General features: G+C 41.4%; 1 protein-coding gene across 4 annotated transcripts in view; it reads left to right on the forward strand.

The window, feature by feature from the left end:
* LOC137122978 (ephrin type-A receptor 7-like) overlaps positions 1 to 22,991 on the forward strand; it is a 133,938-nt gene that overhangs the window by 94,171 nt on the left and 16,776 nt on the right. For 2 of the 4 annotated variants that reach the window (XM_067496293.1, XM_067496276.1), the window contains exons 6-9: positions 12,665 to 12,789; positions 14,737 to 15,037; positions 15,999 to 16,107; positions 21,760 to 21,885. In XM_067496293.1, coding sequence (XP_067352394.1) covers positions 12,665 to 12,789; positions 14,737 to 15,037; positions 15,999 to 16,107; positions 21,760 to 21,885 — 661 coding nt within the window. The remainder of the gene's footprint in view (positions 1 to 12,664; positions 12,790 to 14,736; positions 15,038 to 15,998; positions 16,108 to 21,759; positions 21,886 to 22,991) is intronic. The other 2 variants (XM_067496284.1, XM_067496301.1) reach the window with 2 other exon arrangements.

The raw sequence follows: 22,991 nt of genomic DNA on the forward strand, positions 1-22,991 counted from the left end.
ATGTGCAAGCACACTTTCTGGTTTGAATGCTGACAAACACTTATACAATGCACACATAAACTTACCTGTCATACTGTGTGTGTGTGTGTGTGTGTGTATATATAGAATATGCTTGTTAACTCTGAAAATCCTTCGTTTAGAAATGTTGAAAAAAATGAGTCTGAACAGTGATGGCATGATGAAGCAAATGAAGTTTGAAGGTAGAGCGACTGAAAGGTGCCGCACAAGAGAAACAACCACAAAACGAGAATGGCACAGTGTGTGTTGCCACTAATTGGACATTAGCTTAGAGAAATGTGCTGCATAATGAATGGAGAACTCTTAGTCATATGTTAGGGAGCAGAAGCAGCACCACCACCACTTAGCATCACTCTGTCAGGATGACTAGCATTTAAAATAAAAATGTCCCAGTAGTCTAGATGCTCTTGCTGACCAACTGTGCAAGTTATGCAAGTGTAACAGCTGGACTATATAAAGTGCTTGAGATGTTGAAAGACAGTGTTGTTTGCTGTAAGATACAGATCTATGTGCTCTGCATCAGTAATTAACTCTTAAAGTTTGCAACTGCAGTATTTTAATAGAAAAGTAATTTTGTTTTACCAGGGCAATATTTCTTTTTCTTTTTTTTTTTTTTTTTTTTTTATTCCCTTATGGCATGATTGCATTCCACTGAAATGTTTAATGTCAGACATATCGGCAGTGGAGAAACTTTTTTTTTCAAGCAGATGTTTGCCTCCGTACGGATCCTGCAGACGCAACAGAACATTGTAGCTGACATGATTTTTCTGGATGACTGACGTAGTCAAATTCGGTGGTCACTGTCAATTTGAGTCTTTTTTTTTTAACCTAACCTAATAAAATACAATCAAAAATTGACCAGCAAAAAACTGAAATTTCCAACATTTAGTGTCTTTTACCTTTTGTAAAGCCTATCGTTCTGTCATCATTAATGACCTTGTCACTGTTATGGTTTAGGATGTTGCATGTTTTAGATCCTCTTTATCTCCCATCAGCTGTAAGAACAGCTGACACTAAGTTGGTTGAGCAGCTGAAACTTGGCCGACTTCACCTTCCAAAAGGGAATTATTCTGCCAAAACCCTGAGCTCCAAGGTTAGGGACACTATATCAGTAAAGGACAAACCTGTGGTGTGTTTTTTTTTTTTGGTTGTTGTTTTGTTTTTTGTCCTCACAGTTCTTTCAACCCTTCTCCCTTATATCTCCCTCCCTGTCAGTCTGTCATGTCAGCAGTTGCCATACCGTTGATTTGTGGTTATTATAGGGTGTTAGAGTGTGAGTTGTTGCACTAACCGTGTCATCCAGAGGGATTGGACAAGGGGTTAGGAGAGTATGTTTGCAGGGGTTTCAGAAGACTGTCTGTCCAGGGAAGGATTTAGACTGGCATTGGGTGTTGGGTATTTAATGCTGTGTGTGTATGTGTGAGAGAGCCTTGCTTTAATAAATAAAAATTATTTTACCCAGGAATTTATACATAAATTCTTTCAAAATCCTACAACGAAATTTCTTGGATTTTTTTTTCCACATTCTGTCTCTCACAGTTGAAGTTTACCTATGATGAAAATTACAGACCTCTGACATCATTTTAAGCGGTAGAAACAACACTACCATGCTCAAGTCTAACGTTTCAGCATGCGGTTGCCGTGGATTAAAAAAAAAGTAGACAAAATGTTTTCTTTAACTGAATAAATCAAACCAATATTTAAACAATATTGGTGTGTGTGAGACTAATCGCGTGCAGGTCAGCTGCAGAACTGAAAAACATTCCAGCAAAGACCTCATCCTGGTGTCCGTATGTATGCGAGCGCCTCTACACCGAGACATTACACCATCAAAACTCGCTGACCTTTATAAATACTGCAGCAGGGATTTGGAACTAAGCTAACTCCCACCTGTATCCACACATACACACCGCGCCCTCTTTTCTCCTGTCACCTCATCATCTCTTTATTACTTTCTGTTTTTGTACCTCCTCCCTCTGTATTCGTATCTTTTCTTTTTTTACCCTCTATTTCCGTTCTCATTTCCCGCAACTTATCTTTTCCTGCTCTCGCCATAAACTCACTATTCTTAGAGGGTAATTTCCCTCCCTCCCCCCTCTTCCTCCCTCTCCATCCACAACCACTTTTTTTCCACCCACTTCTTTCTCTCACCACCTGTCTTGACATAATCACTGCTGCCCTCTTCCTCATCACCTCTCTGCTTCTCTCTATTCTCACCACAGCTCTTTCCCCACCTTCTCTTACTGTACTATATTTGTTTTTCTGGGCACGGTAAGCTTGTTAGCAGAGGGATGGTATGGTTTAGCCTGCAGCCGAGGACAAAGGGAGCCTGAGGATTTAAGGGCACAGCCTGAGTTAGGGAGAGAAGGTTCTAACGGTTTCTATTTTATGGCTCAAATTCCCAACCCCACAGACACACTAGGGTTAAATTTACGTGTGTGCATAAATTTATATTTTTGATTTGGATAAAAGGCATCTGAAGACTTTGTGGCATTTAAACCCTCCATTATGACCACATATAAACTGGATTCTTAAAAAGCCTCTACTCAGACTGGACACATGCACAGTGGAAGAGTGGATTTCTCCAAGGCAGATGAGGATTTATCAGGACTCTCCAGGCCACCAAGCGAAGGGGGGCTTTGCATGCTGTGTCAAGAATGGATGGTTGGATGAAAGGGAGGAAGGAATAGGGGATAGAAACACGGCTGAAATAGTTTGAGGATATGGGGCATGAGGTGGGTAAATGAGGGCTCATCAGGCCAGTTCTGAATTAGGAAAGTGTGTGTGTGTGTCCTGTGTGCACTAGGCCATGCTTGTATGGCCTTTATCTGTGCATTGCTTCCTGCTTACTAAGTGCACTTGCGAGAAAGGATATGGTAATGACGTCTTGGCTCAGTATTGCCTTCTATATGTGAATTTTCATGTTTCTGTGGGCACTGTGATTGAAACACACTTTGGTTGAAAGTCTTGGCCCCCAGTGGTACATCCAAAGCCCTTTAGCTGAGGCAGAGAAGAAGAGAGGGATGCAGACGGGCTGTAGAGATGGGGTGGAGGTGTGGGTCAAAGGAGGAAGGATTGGCATTTCAATATCCTGGGAGGATTACTGGCCTGGCTTTAGATGGCTGGTCCCTGCAGAGTTACATGGGCCTGAGAGATGGATGCATAAAAGGAGGAGAGGAGAGAGGCATGAATGTAGAAGTGAAGGAATGGGGAGAGGTGTGCGACGTAGCATTGTGAACAGAATGCCCTCTGGGTGCAAAAGCAAGACGAAACAGGGGTGAAGAGCAGGAGGAAAAGATACATGAATTTCCTCATAAAATATGGAGCATACAATAGAAATGTTTTTGGAAGAGCTGTGTGGATGTGTTATCTGATGCTCTAAACAAATAAGGAAGGCAGGCAAACGGAATAAGAAGTGTGCAAGTTGTCGTGTGCAGACCAAGACAGGAGATGGAAGGATGGGAAGGCTAGAGAGCTAAATGGGGAAGAAATGGAAAGGGGACCATAAGCAACTGGGGAAATGTGAGACGAACTGCAGGATACAAAAAGGTAAAATGACAAAAGTGGGGACAGAGGGAATGAGGAGAATACCCATAATCAGGGCCTTCACTTTGAAACTCTGGCCTTCTGTTAAAGTGCTTCAAACTCAAACCCAAGCGTATATCATTACCTCATGATTTTATCTAAGGACTCTAATTCACTTCTAAGTATATATATCAATTTGATTCTCTGAATATTTTTAAATTTTAGCTTGAATTCATTTGGAATTGCACCTTCTCTGCACTCTTGCGCAAGAAAAAACTGTAAAGTAATATTTTTTTTCGTACGTTTGCCTTCTCTTAATCTGTGCTACTCGGTGGTCATAGCACAAAACTTCTTTGTCGTTTTTTGTGTTCACGTTCGCACCTCTCCACCTTTGCCTCATCCTCACCTCCAGCCCTTTGCATGGAGGCGTTTGGATCCTTTTTGCCTCCTTAATTAGAAGTGATGGGAAGGTGAGGCTTCAGCAGGCACCAAATGAATAGAGTCATCAAGCTACTTTTCAGGACTATAGCCCAGCCACTTAAGATGCTTTGTCACCCTGTGATGGGAATTTTAATTGCCTACCTCTTGGCTTATAATTGGAGTCTATGAAGAGGCACTCTGAGGATCCTTATGTGTGCTCTGTGTATGGATTTACAGGCTGTATCTTGTTGTTCAGGGAATTGTAGTGTTCACTTAGGAACACAAACAATGCTTGGAGGTGGTGTACGACACGAGCAATGCTATCTCTCTGTTTTTGGTGCAGATCATTTGACAAACCCTTTCCCGGACAAAGTAAAACTACAAACTTTTGCTTCTAGTGTCGTCGTAACAATAAAAGTTCCAACTTAAAAATGCACACTTTGTGAGCACTTTAACGTGTTTCTGTGCGGAGGGCTTCGCTGTGTGTGTGTTTGTGCGTGCCGTCTTTCTTGTTTTTGTCGGGTTCGTCGCTGGAAGGGAGGGGAGCTCGAGCGGCTCCTCGCTGTGTGAGAGAGAGACAGAGAAAGGCATGTAGGGATGTATTGAGGCAGCTGTCTTCCTGAATGACAGCATATTCCAGTACGTGAGTGACAGTTTGTATCATTCCTGAAACAGTTGTCTTAGAAGTACACTGTATTTGTGTCTGGGTGTAATGTATATTTACACTGTTGTTCAGCATCTTAGGCAAAAAGTTCACATTGTGTTTTTATCGAAGTTTTGTTATTATCTTCATTATTTCTGCTCTCTCTCACGCCGCATACACTGTATGTAATAAACTTCTGATCATCTTCTCTCCACATATTCGTTTGCATTTGCACTATGTAAGAAAAGGAAAGTGGATGTACAGTACAGATGTGCATGCGCATGATTGTTCATGCATTTCCTCTCTATGCAAGTCTGTCGATGCAGATAAAGCCTTCTACACCTTCTTAGCCAACTTCCTGCAGCAGGTTTGGGTCAACGACTCTTTGTCTTTTTGTGAGTGTGTGTGTGTGTGTGTGTGTGGCCTGTGTTTCTATTTTTTGGAGGCTCCAGGCAGAGGCTTTCTGGCTTCCCAGACATGTTGTGATCAGGCCATGCCTCTGCCTTTAGGCTAAAGCAAACTGGGCCTGAGGAGTGTGCAGAATCAGTGTGTGGCTGTCAAGAGCAGTTTAAGCAGGTCGGCCACAGTCGCTCTCCCCTGTTGGGAGTGTGAGATGCCAGATTTGACAGATTTGTAAGCTCGGGAAAGGCTAACAGGTTATGTGTGGGTTTTGAAATACAGCGTGTACTCATGTATTTTAAAATCCTCGTTTAGTCGGGACAGACAAAGCTCACTTGTGCCCGTTCATTGTCGGTCTTTAATTGTATGTCTTTCAGCCCCTTTTCAGCTGGAGAAGTGCATCACCATTTTACTGCCAGATTATATTCACAACCTGGTGTTTTTGCACAGCTGGACCATTTTGATCAGGCCCATTTGAATAATGTCAAACAGCGAGTTTCTCTTTGTCCCACTTGCTTGTTTGCTCGCTGTTCTGGTCTTTCTCTTGCCCACCCACCTACTGACTGACACATTTAATCAGAACGTTACGCACACAAACACCAGTCTATCTCTCTCTCTCTCTCTCTCTCACTCTCTCACACACACACACTCACACTTAGGTGGATCAAGTGCTCGAAACATATAATTTTCGAGTTTAGATGGAAATGTGCCCTGTCCAGGTGTCTTTCCTGTATCAATCCTCCCACTCAGACAAAAATACCCAAATTGTGTGGTACATCTAGATGAGCCTTATTCCCTCTAAACACCTTCTCTCTCCCCTTTTCCTTCTCTGCTGTCATGACTGATGATAACCAAAGAACCTGAATGCTGGATAATTTCAGATTTTCTATCCCTCTCCTTTCATACTGTTGCTTTATATTGTATATTTATACATTGAGCAGGGTATGATAATTGGGTGTGTACATGTGTTTTGGGATAAGGCGGGCGGTCCAGGCGGGTGGATGCTGATAGGGCAGATTAGGCAGCGAGTGGGGAACATGGACAGGTTGCCAGATAGGGCTCCACTGCTGCGGCAGGCTGATAGCCATAGATTAAAATAGATCTGCTGCAAGATGTTGAGACCTGGGTGGGATAGTAACACTAAGATACTTTATCATTAGATTAGTAAAGAAATTGTAAAGGATATATTATTGTGTAAAGATTTGTTCTATAGTCTCCCTGTCTCAAAAAAGAATCAGATCTCGGTGATTAATTTTCAATGAAAGGCAACAAAACAAAAAACCAAGCTATAATTAAAGCTGGTTTAATGTGATGCTTTCTAGCAGTATTAATGTCATTGAGTTTATGGCCTTTTTATATAGTTTATACTTTTCCACACATTTGATACTTAAAACTATATGGCAGTAGATGTTTTGGATTTTTGGATAGTTTAAATCCAAGTAACACCCAACAAGGAGTTTGTTGCTTGATTGATTTTAACTGTAGCTGCGAAGGGAAAATCAATAAAAATTGTGGAAAAGTTAACCACAGCAGTACTTGGCTGTTTGAAACTTTAACGACTTAAATAAAGATATGCATGTCAAATGCACACTCCACTGGGATTATGGAATCCATTGGCAGAAGTGCTTGCAGCAGTAAATGTATAAAAAGCTCAAGGGATAGCCGAACCAGAGGAAACCATGTCCCCACTCCTCTGCTGTCAGTCACATAAATCTGTGCACTACACATTTAACCCCAGGTAGAAGCCAGAGAGCTGTGCCCAAAGGGGGAAAAAGCTCTCTGGCTTCTTGTTAACCCTATGAACATGAGCCAGCCTGAAAGATACAGCTCCCTCAATCACTCCCGTCTACCAGCCTAAAACTCCACACACTCCATCATCTTATCTCTTCATTCCGAGCACACAGGCAGTTACTCCCACCTTTTTAATATGCTTAGACCCACAGGAGCGAGTAAAGTTGCATACGTGGCAGAGATGGTGAGAAGTAGAACAATGAACCCACCCCACCCCCAAGACGAGATGGATGTCATCTCGGCAGAGGCACAAACAGGTCTGCAGGGAATAGTGGATTCCCCCGAGAACAGAGATTGAGATATAGCCTTGTCGGGGAGATTTAGGGATGGTGAGAGAATGTCTGGAGAGAGGACCCATGGAGATGAGGAGGAAGAAAAAAAAAGTCAGAATGACTGGAAAATGTTCAGCCCTGCTTGTGCCATCACCCCTGGGGAGTGCAGCTCCTCTGCCTGTCTCCTTTGATAATCAAACACAGATGCCAGTTGCACCTCAGTAGCCTCCGTACCCGTGGATGCATGAGCCTACAGCAGTGGCTGCCATTTTGTGCCCAAGCCTATTCACACAGACCTGAGTGGAGAGCCGCCACATAACCTCCAGTGACTGCATAAAGACAGGATTGAGTATTGAGAACTGGGTCTGAATTGGAAGCTATGGGAAACTAGGGATTTGGTAAAAAATTCAATTCAATCTTTTCAATTCTGAAAGAAGGCAAGGAGCACCTGTGCTTCTGTCTGAATGGCCATGCATGCTCCATCACTTTGGTGTTTATAGTATGGCAGGCTGTGGCTTGAACTTTAAACACCAAAATGTTATCACCATGATCCATAATGCAGTACTGAAGAATCGCGGTGCTGCCAGAACAAAAGACAAATATTTAAAAAGTTTGTGGCAATATAGAGAATATTGCAATTTTCCTTTGGCTTTTAACCAAAATGAAAGTAGTTTTTCTAGATATTTGTCCGACTGAAATTATATAAAAAGATTAGAGCTTCTACTTTGCAATCTAAAGTTGTGTGGCTTTGAGTTTGTGACGAAGGTTTTTAGCTTGTAGAACTGTACCAACAGTTGGGATTCAACAAAAACTGAAAATGATAAGAGTAACAATCATAACCCATAAAGCCTAAATGACACCCAGCTTCTAGCTTGTACTCACAGCCTATGGAAGTGTAATCACTCAGAGGAACAGCTGCCTGTTTTTGTGCCAAACTCCATCTATTATAAGTCCTCATGCTTCACTTTTCGCTCTCATCAGTGTCCCTCTGAAGTCTATAGACCATTATCTGTATCAGTGATTGGTATGTGTACTGCAAAGCTTTCATAGTGGATCTTATCAGGAGCTGCATGTCTTTTTTTTTTTTGTTTTCTGATGAGTGCCGATCACTGGGTCTGCTATGTGATTTTGGCTGTATGATCAGGTTTTGAAAATATCTGCTGTGTACTTGCACAGCAGAGATGGGGAGGCTTATTGCCCACCAGGCCATCACTTCTTCTATATTACTTGTGAAAATCATTGTGCAATTGTGTGTTTTTGTTTGTGGGTGTAAAAGCCATTTCAGAGTGCCGTCAACATTGATTTCTTCCTCTAAAATACAGAGCCAAAAGCAACCCACCATTTGCTGCTATACTCTCCAGTGCTTCATGTGTGTATTAAAGCAGTAGCTATACAGTAAATGCACTTTTACCCATTTGGATAAGTGTGTGTATAGGTCGTGAAGACCAAATCCACATAGACCCTCTTCAGACTTTAAAATACGTCCTCTACTCTCTGATCTCAAGTAGACAGCCAAGACACATTGCACTTGTCCATATGCGTGCATCTTCAAAGCGTCAAGCAAACCACCTGTGTCCAGATTTTGTCCAGGTTGCTCCTCCACGTTTGCTGAGGTAAGATATGCAGTCACTGTCAACATGTCACCAAGCTAATTTGCAGGTAGCATTCTGTGGGATTTGGGGTGGGAATATCACACGGGTTGTCGGGCCGCGGTTTGCTGGCCGTCAAACCGGCGAGGAACTTTAAGCGGTCTGGCGTACTCACACAAAACAGTCGTTTTTGTTACAAAACAAATTGTAAACTTTTTTGAACTTTGCTGCCTTCTTGTTACTAGAGAACAAATTGTAGATAATAACAAAAGTAGTAACAGCAGCACAAGTCAGTGGATTTATTTGTAATTTCACTAATTTTAAAGATAAATGTTTTAAAAGCTACAAAGGGAAAAACAGCCGAATCGTTGAAATATATGCAACACTTTTACTTTTACTTCAATATGTCCATCGTTTTATATGCATTGGTGTACATGTCGCTTTCTGAATACCTCATACTTTCTCAATGTATTTATTGTTCCTGTTGTACATGAATTGTACTGTTTGTGGTTTAAAAATGTGCTATTGTCTGCCACACAAGTTAAAGCCCACTTTTTTTGTAGCTGTAGTGGTGGAAACACAACTATAGCCCTCGTATTAGTTTTGCATTTGCGCCTTGAGGTGATTGCGTGTGTGTGTGTATCGATCGAGAGTTTGTGCACACCTGTTATTTTTATGTGTTAGTTTGAACTGGGACGTGATCTCGAGGTTTGAGGCAGGCACTACTCTTATGCATAATTCAGCACCAGGAAGGAAAGAATAGCAAACAATAGCCTGCAGTTGTAGATGGGGAGAGCAAGTTGACACTGTGTTCTTGGTTTAGTATGTTAGGCTGACTTTCTCTTTGCGTTTGTGTGGCAGGCGCTTCGAGGAAGGAGGGGGCGTCTGCTCAATCTCGCTTTACTTTTCACTCTTAACAGTCATCTTACTCCCTGGCTCCTTCCTCTTTGCTTTTTTTTCCTCCCCCCGCTTTCTTTCATGTTTGTCCTTTACAGTGCCACCTGCTCCTCTCACCTGTGCACTTATTGTCTCGTCTTATTTTGCTTTTCATGCACTGTGGAAGCATAGCACTTGCTGGATTTTCTAACAGGCCAGGCTGCAGTCTGCACTTTAATTCATGCCTGTACAGGTTTAATAATTGTCAGGAATAATTTCTCTGTCTGCATGTTTACCTAGATTCCTTTATATTGTTTGTTAGCGTCTCTTCCTTCTCTTTCAGCATCTTTCACTTTTACAGCAATGTATGCAGCTGTACATAGTGCTGCATTCACATAATGTGGGATATTTGTTAGTGACTTGCCTTAAAGCAATTTGTGCATCTTTCAGACAGCCACTTACTGGCATTAATAAAAAATTCATAACTCTATGGTGTTAACATTGATAGCAACTCAATCATTATGATGATTTCAAAAAGAAGTTATCGATTTAAGTTGTATTATTTTCACTATTGCATCCACTGTGATTATAGTCATCCCAATAAATGGCTGCATACGTGTAGGTTTTTAGGGGCCTAATCCGCCTTCCTCTCAGGCTAGTGACTGGTTGTCATGTGCTGAAACCTTTATGGTCACGTTCCAATAATAAACACAGGGGTTATCGGGTTTCGGTGTGCAAACTACTTAATAAGGATGCTTGGGTTGGTGCTTTGTGGCGCATAAGGTCGATGCATTTCTTGGCCTACTTGTAGCTGCAGGTTGCCCCTTTTGTGATTCGGATTCTAAAGTATAATTGTGGATGTGATCGCACGTGTGAACGGCCATTGAATGGAATGACCATGTTTGAAACTGGCTGCACTGTTAACCTGAGTGTTAGCAGTGCTAACACCGACTGCCACTAAATTATAGATCCTAAAAATAAAATCGGTATGAAAGTATTGAATTGTTCTCTTGTTCACAATTTAACATTATTAGTCTACATTTCCCACTCCTATGATACAGAACATGGAGATATCCTCCCCCCTACCGTGTCAGACGATCTCACACACATGCGGACAAACACTAGAACCCCTAAAGCAGGTCTTAACCCTCCAACAGCCCTTAAAAACTAGCAAAATTTCCTCATAGTAATAATGTTTACCTTAAATGTACCTGTTAGCATAAAACCAGTTGGACTACTCTTTCCCACCTTATCACAGCTTTGTGTGCTGTGCTAAAGAACCTTTGCTTAGCTTCATTGTTTACAACTAAAGTGGCACAGATGGACGACCCATGCTGGTATTTCATCCTCCTATCTTGACTTGAGCTCTTCCTACGATTTAGTATGAAGTATCTTCATACAGTCTATTAGATCCATGTCGTACTGAGTGGCTTGCGATAAACGTCTAAGATTGATGAAAACTCAGGCCGTGGGCATCTTTAAGACACGGACACGGGCCAATCATGCAGGTGAATTTTCCTCCCGCTTCTGAACATAAACAAACTGAACATAAAACTGCTCACTGGAACTCATTGGTAGACTTATATGAATATATACTCATGCATACACACACTGATAAACCCCTATATTTTCTCTGTGGTACAAGAAGTCACAGAAGTCACCATGAATAATGGAAAAATACCTGTGTTTTCAAAAACATCAAAAAAACAGACAGACTGAGACGGGCAGTGAGAGACAGATACAGACAGATTGAGTGTGTCTTTGATCTGCTACCTTAAATGAATGTATTATCCTGCTGTTTGAGAGGAGGACTGAAGGAGGTGCACAGATGCTCAGTGTGTGTGTGAAATGTGAAGTATTGTGTGTGCGTGTGTGTGCTCTCTGAGTTTTGCTCGTGTGTGAGTGACAGGCAGAACATATTCATTAGTCTATGGGGTTTTCATCCAGGAAAGAGATGAATTGATGGTTAAAGGTCAGGAAAGAGATATGAAGGAAGTGGGGAGAACAAGAAAGAGGAACATTCAGCTGATGGGGTGACTGAAGGGAGAATGAGGAGAAATCCTGACTACAAACAGGAAGAGAATCCGAGTCAGAAGGAAACCGTAGAAAATAAGGAACTTGAGGGACTTCAGTGCCGTGGAAAAATCCTAAAGATTGTGTCTGTGTGAAAGAGGGTATTGAAATGCACTTATGTAACAGCAATAATTATCATCCAGTACAAAAAAGATGACAGAAAACACCCCTGCTACTAAACCCAACCCTAATGGCCTTAATGTCACTGCTCCGCCCAAACATAAGGGACTTTTGACTAAGCTAACTGCACCCCCTTATTTTTCCAAGTGTTTTTGAGTGACAACCCACTTTCCTACTTCATTAAACACAACATAATTAGCACATAAGCAAGAGTGGGTGGTGCTTGCTGATTATCATACTATGTGCTGCTTGTCAGTTGATGACAGGGAAACAAAAGCACTGGGCTTTTCTTTGCTTGCCATTACACACCACATCTAAATTTGGAAGGCTTTGCACCGATAATTCGTCTCCTGTTTTGCACTCTATTATGATCGGCAAGATATGAAATCTGTCAAGATAAATTTCACTGAGGCTTTTCTGTATTGAGTTAGAAAAAAAAGTTCTGAGCCCACTTTGATTGAGAGACTCGGTGAGGAAACTCGGCGAGTTCAGATTAAGAGCGTCCCCATCCATTAGCCTTGTGTCGATACAGAGTTGTCAGTCAGTCCATATCTCTATTGATCTGTTGTCAGTCCCAATGCACCGACCCAGGCTCTGTTCAATGCCACATACTCAGTCAGACAAAGCAGCTTACACGGAGTTTATCCATTCATGGGAACTTTGAGTAGGATGAAGTTGTCTTCTCTGACACGTCTCCTCCTCAATAATTAAGTCACTACCTCTCAATGAAGCGGGTTCACTGTACAGCATTCCTCCCTTGAACTTTGCTTTCATGGTCAAGCTTTGTGTGAAAACTGCAAATAAAGAAGGGTTAAGACGCCTCCTAATGTCCCTGAGAAAACTCCTAAAGCTATTGTACTCCAATCGAGCGAGAGTCCCCAAACTCATCGGCCGTCTTCCTCTCTCTGTTCTGCTCCTGTCTCTGTCTGTCCATGTAGCACCATCTCTGATCAGTGAGCTGCGAGCGGAGAAGATCGAGCAGAAGAGTATAACCTTGGTGTGGAGGGAGCCCTCTTACCCAAACAGCAGCCGCACTGAGTACGAGGTCAAATACTATGAAAAGGTACATCGTGATCATGAACTGTCTGCATCATCTGTCATTGCTGCTGCTGCTTTTATCATAATCTGCATTGTTAAACACAGCTCACAGTGGCCCGTTTTACTGTTCTGCATAAGCAGTGATCTTTAATTCATGTTGAGAATCCAGTAACTAATTTGCGAAAACTCACAAAGGTTTAAGGGATATCTTAATTACTTTATGTATGGTGTCTCTTTAGATATGACTGATATGACTGAAATATTATATTCTAGCGAAAAACGTACTAGTAAAGATGCTTAGGATATATATAAAGTATTGAGGGGCCTCTTTCCCAAATGCACCTTTATAGTCTAATACATCCTTTTATGAGGGGAATATTGTCTTGAACTGTTGTCATATTATTTTAAAAACATCTTTTTTTTTAGTGCATTAGGGAGTTCATTTTAATTTTTTTTTATTTATCTTTTATTTCATCTGACTTATCGTGCTCATTTACCATAGCACTTAGTCAGATTGTGGTCTCCCTGTCAACAGTCATAGTCTTCACAGTAAATCTGCCATGCACGTAAACCACAGCTGCCATGCTCACGCTTCTCCATTTTCATACGCTGCATTTTCTGCCAACGCCAGGTCTTTGTGTTTTGGCTGTGTCACAATCTCACCCATTTTCACACCTCCTTCTCTTCTCTATGCTTCACCATATTTAATAAAGCCCTGCTCCTTACTGCTCTACTCCCACATCTTTTGGGAAAAGAAAAAAAAAAAAGATTTAGAAGAGGGATGTGCAAGGAAATGCTTGAGAAAAGATACATCAGGGCCTGTAGAAAGGGTATTAGGGACAGATGAGGGGAAGATGACTTGGTTGAAAGATGCTTGGAAGAACATAGTGGCAGAAGGCAATGAATGAAGGTGCTTTGTGAGACTAGCTGCATTAGAAAACTAGGATGATGGAAGGAGATGAATGGAGAGAGTCTAAGGGACGGATGGAGAATAATTGAGAATGAGACAGTAAAATTGCTGAAAGGCCACGAAATGAAAAGGCAATACAACTACACAACACTAAAGAACCTATTAGATATAAAATATGGCTTTGCTTAGTCGGTGTATAGCCTTTTCCCCCTTTTTATCAAGATGCAGTATTACAGTGTGAGCACACACTCTAGTACTTACTGATGTGATATGTGCGTCGAGATAATAAAACACTGGTAAGTATAATAATGACTAATTTATTTGCAGTTTATTCATAGCTCATGTTAACAAGTGCTGTCTCGAAGTGCTGCTGTTGTTTTCTTTCCACCAATGTTTACAGAGAGCACCATGCTTTATCTTTAATTGTCACTCTCAGACTCACTTAATTAACCCTTTTTTAAATTTATTTATTTTTTTGCTTTTGTTCTATTTTCATGCACATGGACAACCAGAACATAATATCCAGCCAGCACCACTTTGAGGCCGTAATCATGCTGAGCTAGCATCACAGTGCTAACAAATATGATGCTAACGTGTTTATAATGTGTCAGAGATTCACTGTAGTCGAGTGTGTAAATTAAAAATGTAACCTGTTGTCATCATGATGACTGATCTGCATGTATGTACCAAATTACAGGGATGCATTAAGTGGAGATCCAGCAAGGACGTTTTGTTCAAAGGAGGCAGGTGTTGGAAATTTTGCCCTGAAAAGCTAGAATACAACAGGGTAATTATGCTAACGTGTTTCACCTACTCACTGCACGTAATGTGCGCACGTGTGCAAGGTGTGACTCATTCTCCGACCGAGAAACAAACGAGCACTACGTTGATCGTCTTTAGGTGTAGATGTGGTTGCAGGATTGTCTCGCCAGCATTACAGACTGTGTCTTAGAAATGAACAAGGCATCTCACAAATGGATTCCACCTACTCGTCTCACTCCTCCTCCTCGTTCGCTCTTTCTTTGTTTTCTCTGTCTCTCGCCTCACTTTCTGTCTCCACAGGAACAAAAGGATCAGAGTTATTCTACTGTGAAGACTGCCGCCACACGGATCAGTGTCAACAATCTCAAACCTGGCACCACATATGTCTTCCTCATCCGTCCTTTCTCCACGCCGGCCCCCTCCTCACCCCTGTCCTCCTCCTCCCTCTCGTCCTCTGCCTCCTCTTCCTCCATTACTTCTTCCTCTTCTGCATCATCCTCCTCCTCCTCTTCGTCTTCCTCCTCCTCTTCCTCCTCTTCTCCACCGCCAATCGACTACGGAGCGTACAGTGCTCCCCTGGAGCTCCAGACACTTGGCGAGTGTGAGTAGCCGTTTTACGCCTCCTCCCCCTTCTCCTCCTCACTTTCTCTCCTTTCTCTTCACTCCCTCCTCTCAGCACTGCCAGCCAGACTGGGACAGGGGGTTTGTGTAGGCACCTGGCCAGCCCACACAATGAGGCATGCTGCTAGAGTGAGAGAGATAGGCAGAGACAGAGAAGGGGATGTGACAGAGTCTGAGATTATGTGTGAAGATCCAAGATTTTACCAGTAAGCTGTGAAATGGTTCTTTGTGCAACTTGATATCATGTCCCCTGTGACACCCCAGGCTCCGGTTGGCCCTCTTTGGGTGCATGCCTGTGCCGGCTTGTGTGTTACACGCCTTGTGCTTTACACAAATTCTTTTGTTTTGAACCTTTTTATTTATTCGGGGGAGGAATTTGTTGAACACTCATCGTCTTACAGCGCTGAGCCGCTTCACACTCTTTACCCAGTTTAACTCACCTGAGAAATGCCCTGCGCTACAACCGTCTTCTGAAGTTGGCCAGAGACCAGCTCCACCACATATTAGTTATTCATTTTTAAGATGGCTTAGCAACAGTTCTTTGTTTTGCTTTAGGGTGAAAGATCTTAGTTGCACATTAACTTTTTTTGCATGATGCATATTCAGTTTTCTAGATTCGCCTCAGGCAAGATCAAGTGTCAAATAAATATTGACCTGACACTCTCACCAGGCAACAACACAGCAACCTCTGATTTCTAAATTATTACTATTTGTTTGATATAATGACAATAGCAGATTTATTTAGTTTTTTTTTAGCTATTTCTATCTTTAGGTTGTTTGTCTTGGCTGTTTCTGTTGATTTTTGTGCTAATGTACCGTGGGCACTTACAGTTGGCTCTTAATGGCAATATTTTTCTCAACATAATAATAATTGTTGTGCACCCAGTTGTGTTTGTGTTGTGTGTTTTCGTTCATAAAATTTTTTTATGGGTCATTTCCAGTGGCGCTGGCCTCCAGTGAACAGAGTCCGGTGGTGATCATTGTTGTCGTGTCAGTGGCTGCCCTGATCATGCTGCTCTCCATGGGCGTCGGACTTCTCATCTGGAGGAGGTATATAAATACACAGAGGCAAATTGTTAATTCACTCTGCACTATACACGTCCCGTGACTCATTCTATCATTCTCAGATTTTATTATATATCAACATGCACATGTGTACAAACACTCAATCATGTTTTCAGTCAACTGTCGCATGCTACTCCATTATAAAATGTAGTAGATGACAGTAATCCAGTGATGGGAAGAGTAAAAACACTGTGCAGTGACAGTGAGAGAATGAAATTCCACCATCGCAATTTACGGTCACCACCATTCAATATGCTACATACAGACATCAGCTGGATAATGTTGCTGTCTGCACCAGAAAGAGACCACTGGCAGGGTCAAAACCTTTTTTTTTTTTATCATTTACTTGGGTGAGAGTTCATAGTTCGTGGCTGCCTAATTAGTTTTCTCATAGAGACGTGAGAATTGTGAAACAGCAAAAAGATAAAGGTTTATCTACCAGACCGATAGCTTGCATCAAAAAAGACATAGACATGGAAAAAGATCCAATTTTCTTTTGTGCCTTTCATAATCAGAGCAGCGAGTCGACTTTATTATTAAACCAAATGTTGCTGTAACTGATGTTTAATTTTAAAGCAAATTGATAGACCCACTGGTGACCACATTGATTTTCTGCACTGCTGCTGTGACCTAATTTTTCAGCGTACTGCTCAGTCTTATTAAATCAAGACTCTTTTAACTGAGGGGGCTCTGTGGTGACAGGAAGAGGCCATTTAGATGACAGCAATCAATGAAGGCAACTTTCTTTCTCCATTTCTAATAAGTTGCAGTCTGATACACTTAATGGGAATTCTGAAGTCAAACTGAAGCTAACTTTAGCAGAATGTCAGTGACCGATTGTGCTTAAAATGCAAACGGGGCTCAGTAGCCAAACATAATTGGGCTTCTTGCTGTTTTCATTGGGAATATTTGAGTACTGTGTGCAGTATCAATGGGCACTTAATAGACCCAACAATTTAGTCTTGCAGATGTCTCAAAATATTTATAACTTATAAAAAAAAAAGAAATTGCAGGTAAACCCTTATAACTTGGGTAATAATAAGGTTATATGGTGAAAATGACTAACATAGAAGTAAAATCTGGGTAATAACAAGGTGATGAGTAAATATCCTGATAATTACATCATAACTACAGGGCAAAATTTTAATAGCACTGTGTTTGGTTTCTACTTTTTCTTGTTTTTAGCCACCTATATGTTAGCCCATAATGTCTCTAATAATTTCCAAGATATTATATTTGTATTTAATTGTTATAATCCTGTTACTAATATTACCCCTTATTACCTTGTTATTACTAAGCCATTATTCCCCGTCACATAAATACATAAATGCAAAATGGTCTAGATGTGAATCATGATTTAGTGTATCTGTACCACAACATTTTTACGTTTCTTGTTCCTCATGTTAGAGGTTTATGAAACTAATAAACTAACACTCAGCTGACAGTCAACTAGCCATTGCACTCACTGTTTCAACTCTGCACAGCTATTCTGTGTGAGCTTTCATGTCTTGTTTGTTACACGGTCTATATCCTGCCATATACTTGCATGTTTTATTCAGCAGAGAAGATAAAGGGGAGAAGTGCTGTTTAACCACTTTGCTCTTTGACTCCTATCCAATTCTATATCTTGCCAGCTCACCTCACACATGCATCCCCCCCCACACACACACACCATACACTTCATCACACATGCAGGCAGATGAGTACGAAGCACATATCTACTCCCACGCAGTTAACACACATGACCAGGCACACAGTTGTGTGTGGGTGTGTGTTTTTTCATTTGATTTGGCTAACATTCAATATGTGTCTATGCAGAGAGATTTTAGGCACAAAGTGAAAACATTTGTTTCCATAGTTTCCTCCTCCCTCTACATGCTCAACACACACACAAAAGTAAGTGTAGATAAGGAAAACGAGGTATTTTCCGTACCTACCTGCATGGATAAGGTTGTGATATTGAGACACTGAGACCAACGCATCATTTTGAGATACACACAGTCCAATAACTGAGCCAACTAGGGGCCAGATGCATAAGATTCATAATTTAAACTGTGCTTACACACAGAGAAAGAAATGTGCTGCACATTCTTTTGACCGGATATAAATATGCACGTAAGCCTGGTTCTGCTTTAGCATCATTTCCACTCCCATCATTCGTCATTAATGGAAGTAGAAACTCCCTTAAACACAAGTTTGTGTATTGATAATTGTACACTCCGCTGCAAAAAGGAAAATTGAGGAAGAACATTTGCTGATTGTAATGCGAGTAGGTCAAGTAGGTTGCTCAAGCAATGAACATTTAAATTAGCATTTTAACAAAATGTGGATTTCAAAACAATAAGCAATGTTCTACAATCAGTTTATATGTTGCCCTCTATTTAAACTGATCATTTCTTTTACTGTGCCTCTAGAAAATTGCCCCCCCATGTGCATAAACATCCTTTATACATCTGGCCCCAGGTGTGGAGAATAGGTTTTGTTCAATCACAGCACAACCATATAAACTGGTGCTGTTGATCAAATGTCCATAAAGCAGTTTATGGGCGAAGATGTTCACACACCATGTGCAGGCAACACAACCAAAGTACAATAAATATACAAAACTGTTCTTGCTGTGAGTGCAAACACACTTTCACTTGCAAGTATATAAATACATTCTTGCTTTGAGGAACGGCAACATCATCCCCTCGAACACAGTCTAGTGGTGAATAATAATGCCTATCGTTCTCTCCTTTATTTTCATCACTGCATTCATTGCAAGTGGTCTCCATTGTTCAACACTGCTGGACCATTAACTTGCTCTTCATGATTTGCATAGAGACAAAGAGGGAATTGCTTGATGCCTCTATTACCGTGCACTTGTATTTGCAAAGACAGCCAGCTCCTGGCTATGGGTAGGGGGGCTCAGTTACATCGATCTGCCTGCTCTAAGAGACACATGCAAACAAGTTCCTTTGCGCACGCACGCACACACACACAGGGACATTCACTGATATAATACAAGCCCCTTTTTTAAACTCTAACCTAAACCTAATACTTGTTAAAATGTCATTGTTTCAATGGTAAAAAAATGGGTCCTCACTCTGCTGTTCATACAAAAACATACACACAGCCATTTAAGACTCGCCATATATTCCCATTAATGGTTATGCAGTTCTCTAATTAATTTCACCAGAAAATCTCTAAGTAATGTGAAGTAATTGTCAGCAGCTCTAAAACATGCGTGTGGATTGGTTTTCCCTCTCAGTTCATCCCTGTAAGTCTAAAGTCCAAAACACACAGACCATGGACTTGCATAAATTAGCATGTGTGGATTCATCACACCGCAGCAGAGGGGTGGGGTTTAACATTACAACAGTATTATTGAAGCCAGAGCTGCAACTAACACCTTGTAGCCTTACAGGTATTTTAGAAGAACTGCAGACATTTTGTAAAATAGAGACCCCTGTATTATCTTCACATATTCTTTCATCTCGCTGACAGTCCAAAACCTAAATCCATTCAAAAATTAGATTATAGCAGACAAATTGAAATATTAGTATTAATGAAGTTGGTACTCGCTGGAATTTTACATATTTACTTGAAAATGACATGCACAGGCTGTGTGTTGACTTTGTTTACTCCTTCATTCTCTCTGCCAGCATCTTCAATAAGGGTTAGAGCCACATTATCTTTTTAAAGTACTGTACATGGAAAATATTCAAGCTTTTCAGTAAGAATAATTTGGCGAACGACGTCAAAAAAAGACAAAGGAGTATTTTGTCTTTAAAACCTTATCTTGACACGGCATCACATGCACACACATACGCACACGGAGACAGAGTTCATTGATGCCTGACAGAGTTTGATAGAGCCAGAGTTACAGGACATTGCCCAAACATTGTCTAGGAAGCCCAGGCTTGACTGGTCTTTGCAGTGGGATTGTTTACCCTTCACCAGCCTGTGTGTGTGTGTGTGTGTGTGTGTGTCAGGTGAGTGCGATGAAAGGAGCAGGAGGTGGAGCGGTAGGACCGGGAATTAAAGCAGAGGGTCATTTCATGGGTCCATTGACTCTTGGTGACACTGTGGCAAAACGTGTGATTTGGATGGGAAAAAATGAAACGAGGGAGAGAGATGGGTAGGCCAAGAGAAAAGGTCTCACACTCAGCAGTCTAGTAAAGATCATATCTCAGGAAGCCCCCCACCGTCAGAAACAGACAACTTTCAGTGTGAAATTTCTCTTCCCAAATGGCTCTGTATCAGTTTTGGAAATGTTCTTCACACACACAAACTACTGCTGAACATTCAACTTTGAGCAGTCAATCAAAACAAATCTAACAAATTTAAATCTTATAAACCATAGTCATAAATGTCAATATTTATATTAAAAAAAAAGTGTGCTTGTTTATTGTTTTGTTTGTGTGTATTTGTTGTTTTTTGTTTTGTTTTTTTGGCTATTTAAATTTCTGCTGGCCTGATTCCTTTGTGCTGCACTCTACCTGTCAGCTGGGATTCTATTCCTGCTCCCCACTTATTATTTACATCATCAGAACTGCATTTTATTTTTTGAGGACCATACAGGTACGGAGAGGAAAGAGCCGACAGTAAATTGGCTAAATGCACACGGCATCTGTCGCCTTTTTGCTTGGAAAATTCTCTCCTGAAAACACAAGCGAGTGGGTTTTGCGTTCGTTATGATAATCCGCCTGAAACTGAGCAACAAGTTTGAATTTGCCATTGGCGTGCAGTACACACAAGTAGGCCAGGGGAGTGCTAATCCCCCCAAATCAGAATGACAACGTTTTGTTAACATCATAGTAAGACTATGATTACAACAAAACCCGCAGATTCATACAATTACAATCAGTGTCGACAATCGAAAGGAAAAGACTGAGAACAATCTATAGTTGTATTCGTGACTATGAAAAAATAACTGTAACAAACTTAATTAACTTATTTTTGTACTCAAAGCCTGATGTAGCTCATTTTTTTGGAGTCGCTTCCCATAAACAATCTGAAACACATTAAGTGAGCCATTTTTCTCCCTTCATTAACATAGATGTGGGAACTGTAGTTAGTGTTAAGTCAGTGCCACATAAACCAAACTGTTGGAGGAAATTTACTAGGGGCCAATGTTTTTTATTTTAATTTTTACATCCATTCACTCATTCAAAATAAAATGCACTTTAAAAAATTGCAAAACACAAAGATTAAACTACGAGGAAAATTAGTGCCAAAATTAACATTCGATGAGGCCGAACTGACAGTGACAGGAATTGGCCAGAGTCATCAGTGTTTTGGCATCCGCTTTTTTTTTTTTTTTTTCCTGCCATCTGGATCTTCTGAAGTGTGAAATTTAAAAACTGATCCAAAGCTCCAGTCAAAAGCAATACATTGGAGCCGGTTTTTGGTAAGGATGAAAACACTGCAGGATATATTTTCAAAATACGGAGTATGTGTTTATACAGTAATGATGATCTATGAATCTTTTTATTTTTGCATGTTTTTGGCAGCATGATGAGAATCACTAGATTTAGAAGAAAGAGAATCCTTTAATCCAAAGTTATGTTGACTGACATCTTTTCTAGTAATGAAAAGAGCCAGGATTGACATTGGCACTCCCCCCTCCCCTCCCCTCCCTTGTTTTCTTCCCAGTAGCGTCTGCTCGAGCTCCAATGTAACTCCTGCAAGCGTGGTGCTGCTCTCGACCTCCTTCTCCACTCTTCCTCCTCCTCCTCCTCTTCTCTCCCCTCTTCCTCCCTTCACACAGCTGATGCCCAGGTACACTGGCATGTCTGCACTCCCCTCCTGCATTAACCAACCAACCCCCTCCCCCCCAAAACAAAACTACCATCTTCCAATTCCTTTCTTGTTCTTTCATTTCTCCCTGTTGTCATGCCATCGTTTCGCTCCCTCTGCGCTTTCTTTTCTTTCTTGTACCAAGGGAACGATAATAAGCCAAAAATATTTCTCCCCTTTCTTTTTTCCCAAACCATTTGGCCCAATTCCATTTATATCCTCCGAACTGTGCTCCGCCAAGATGTGAAATGAACTTAAAAAATGTGATGGAGTCTGTTTACGGTTGAATTCGTACCCACCCTGAAAGAAATACTTTACATCCGCCAGTTCACTTTACTTCAAAAGAACAATTGCAAATTGAATCAACTCATGCAACTTTTCCTTCATGCAATTCTTGTCCTCGCTTTGACGTCTTATTGTGTTATTCGGGATGTTCTTTGCCTCTTGTCACTCCCCAACTCATTCTGCTGTATGTTCTACCTCTATCACGCCATCATTGGCTTACTTCCTTAATGTGTAGCATCCGCTCAGCTACCAGCCTTTTTCTTTGTCTGCTTGCCTCTTCCTCTGCCCCTAACCATGTACTTTATGGGCTATACTCTGCCTCTTCAACTACTTATCTCTCCTTCCATGCATATCCTTCTGCCTAATTATCCTTTTACCCCAACCACTTATTTTCTTGTCACTTCCTCTGCCTCTCCATCTCCTCCTAACTTCCTTACTTTTTTCTGAGTGGTTTATCCCCTGCTTTGCCCTCATCACCCTCTCAAGCTCCCTTACCCCTCCTCCTCCTCCTCCTCCTCCTTTTAGGTCTCTTGCATCTTGTTTCTCTTGGTACCTCGATCCCTTTTTGCTATGCTCCCCTTATCTATTAATTCTTGTCTCCTCCCCGTGTCTGGTATCTCCTGCCCTGAGGAGCTGTGCTGCATGCGTCTGCTGGTGTGTTTTGACAGACATGGTCCTGACCTTGTCACAGCGCCTGCTGCTGCACAGGCTAAAGAATGTGCCAGTCTCACCCTCGATCAAGTCAGTCGCGTGCAGTCACACGCAGGGGCATGCACATGGAAAATACAAAACAACACACTCCT

Source organism: Channa argus, chromosome 1 (genome assembly GCF_033026475.1).
Source record: "Channa argus isolate prfri chromosome 1, Channa argus male v1.0, whole genome shotgun sequence".
Taxonomy (NCBI): domain Eukaryota; kingdom Metazoa; phylum Chordata; class Actinopteri; order Anabantiformes; family Channidae; genus Channa; species Channa argus.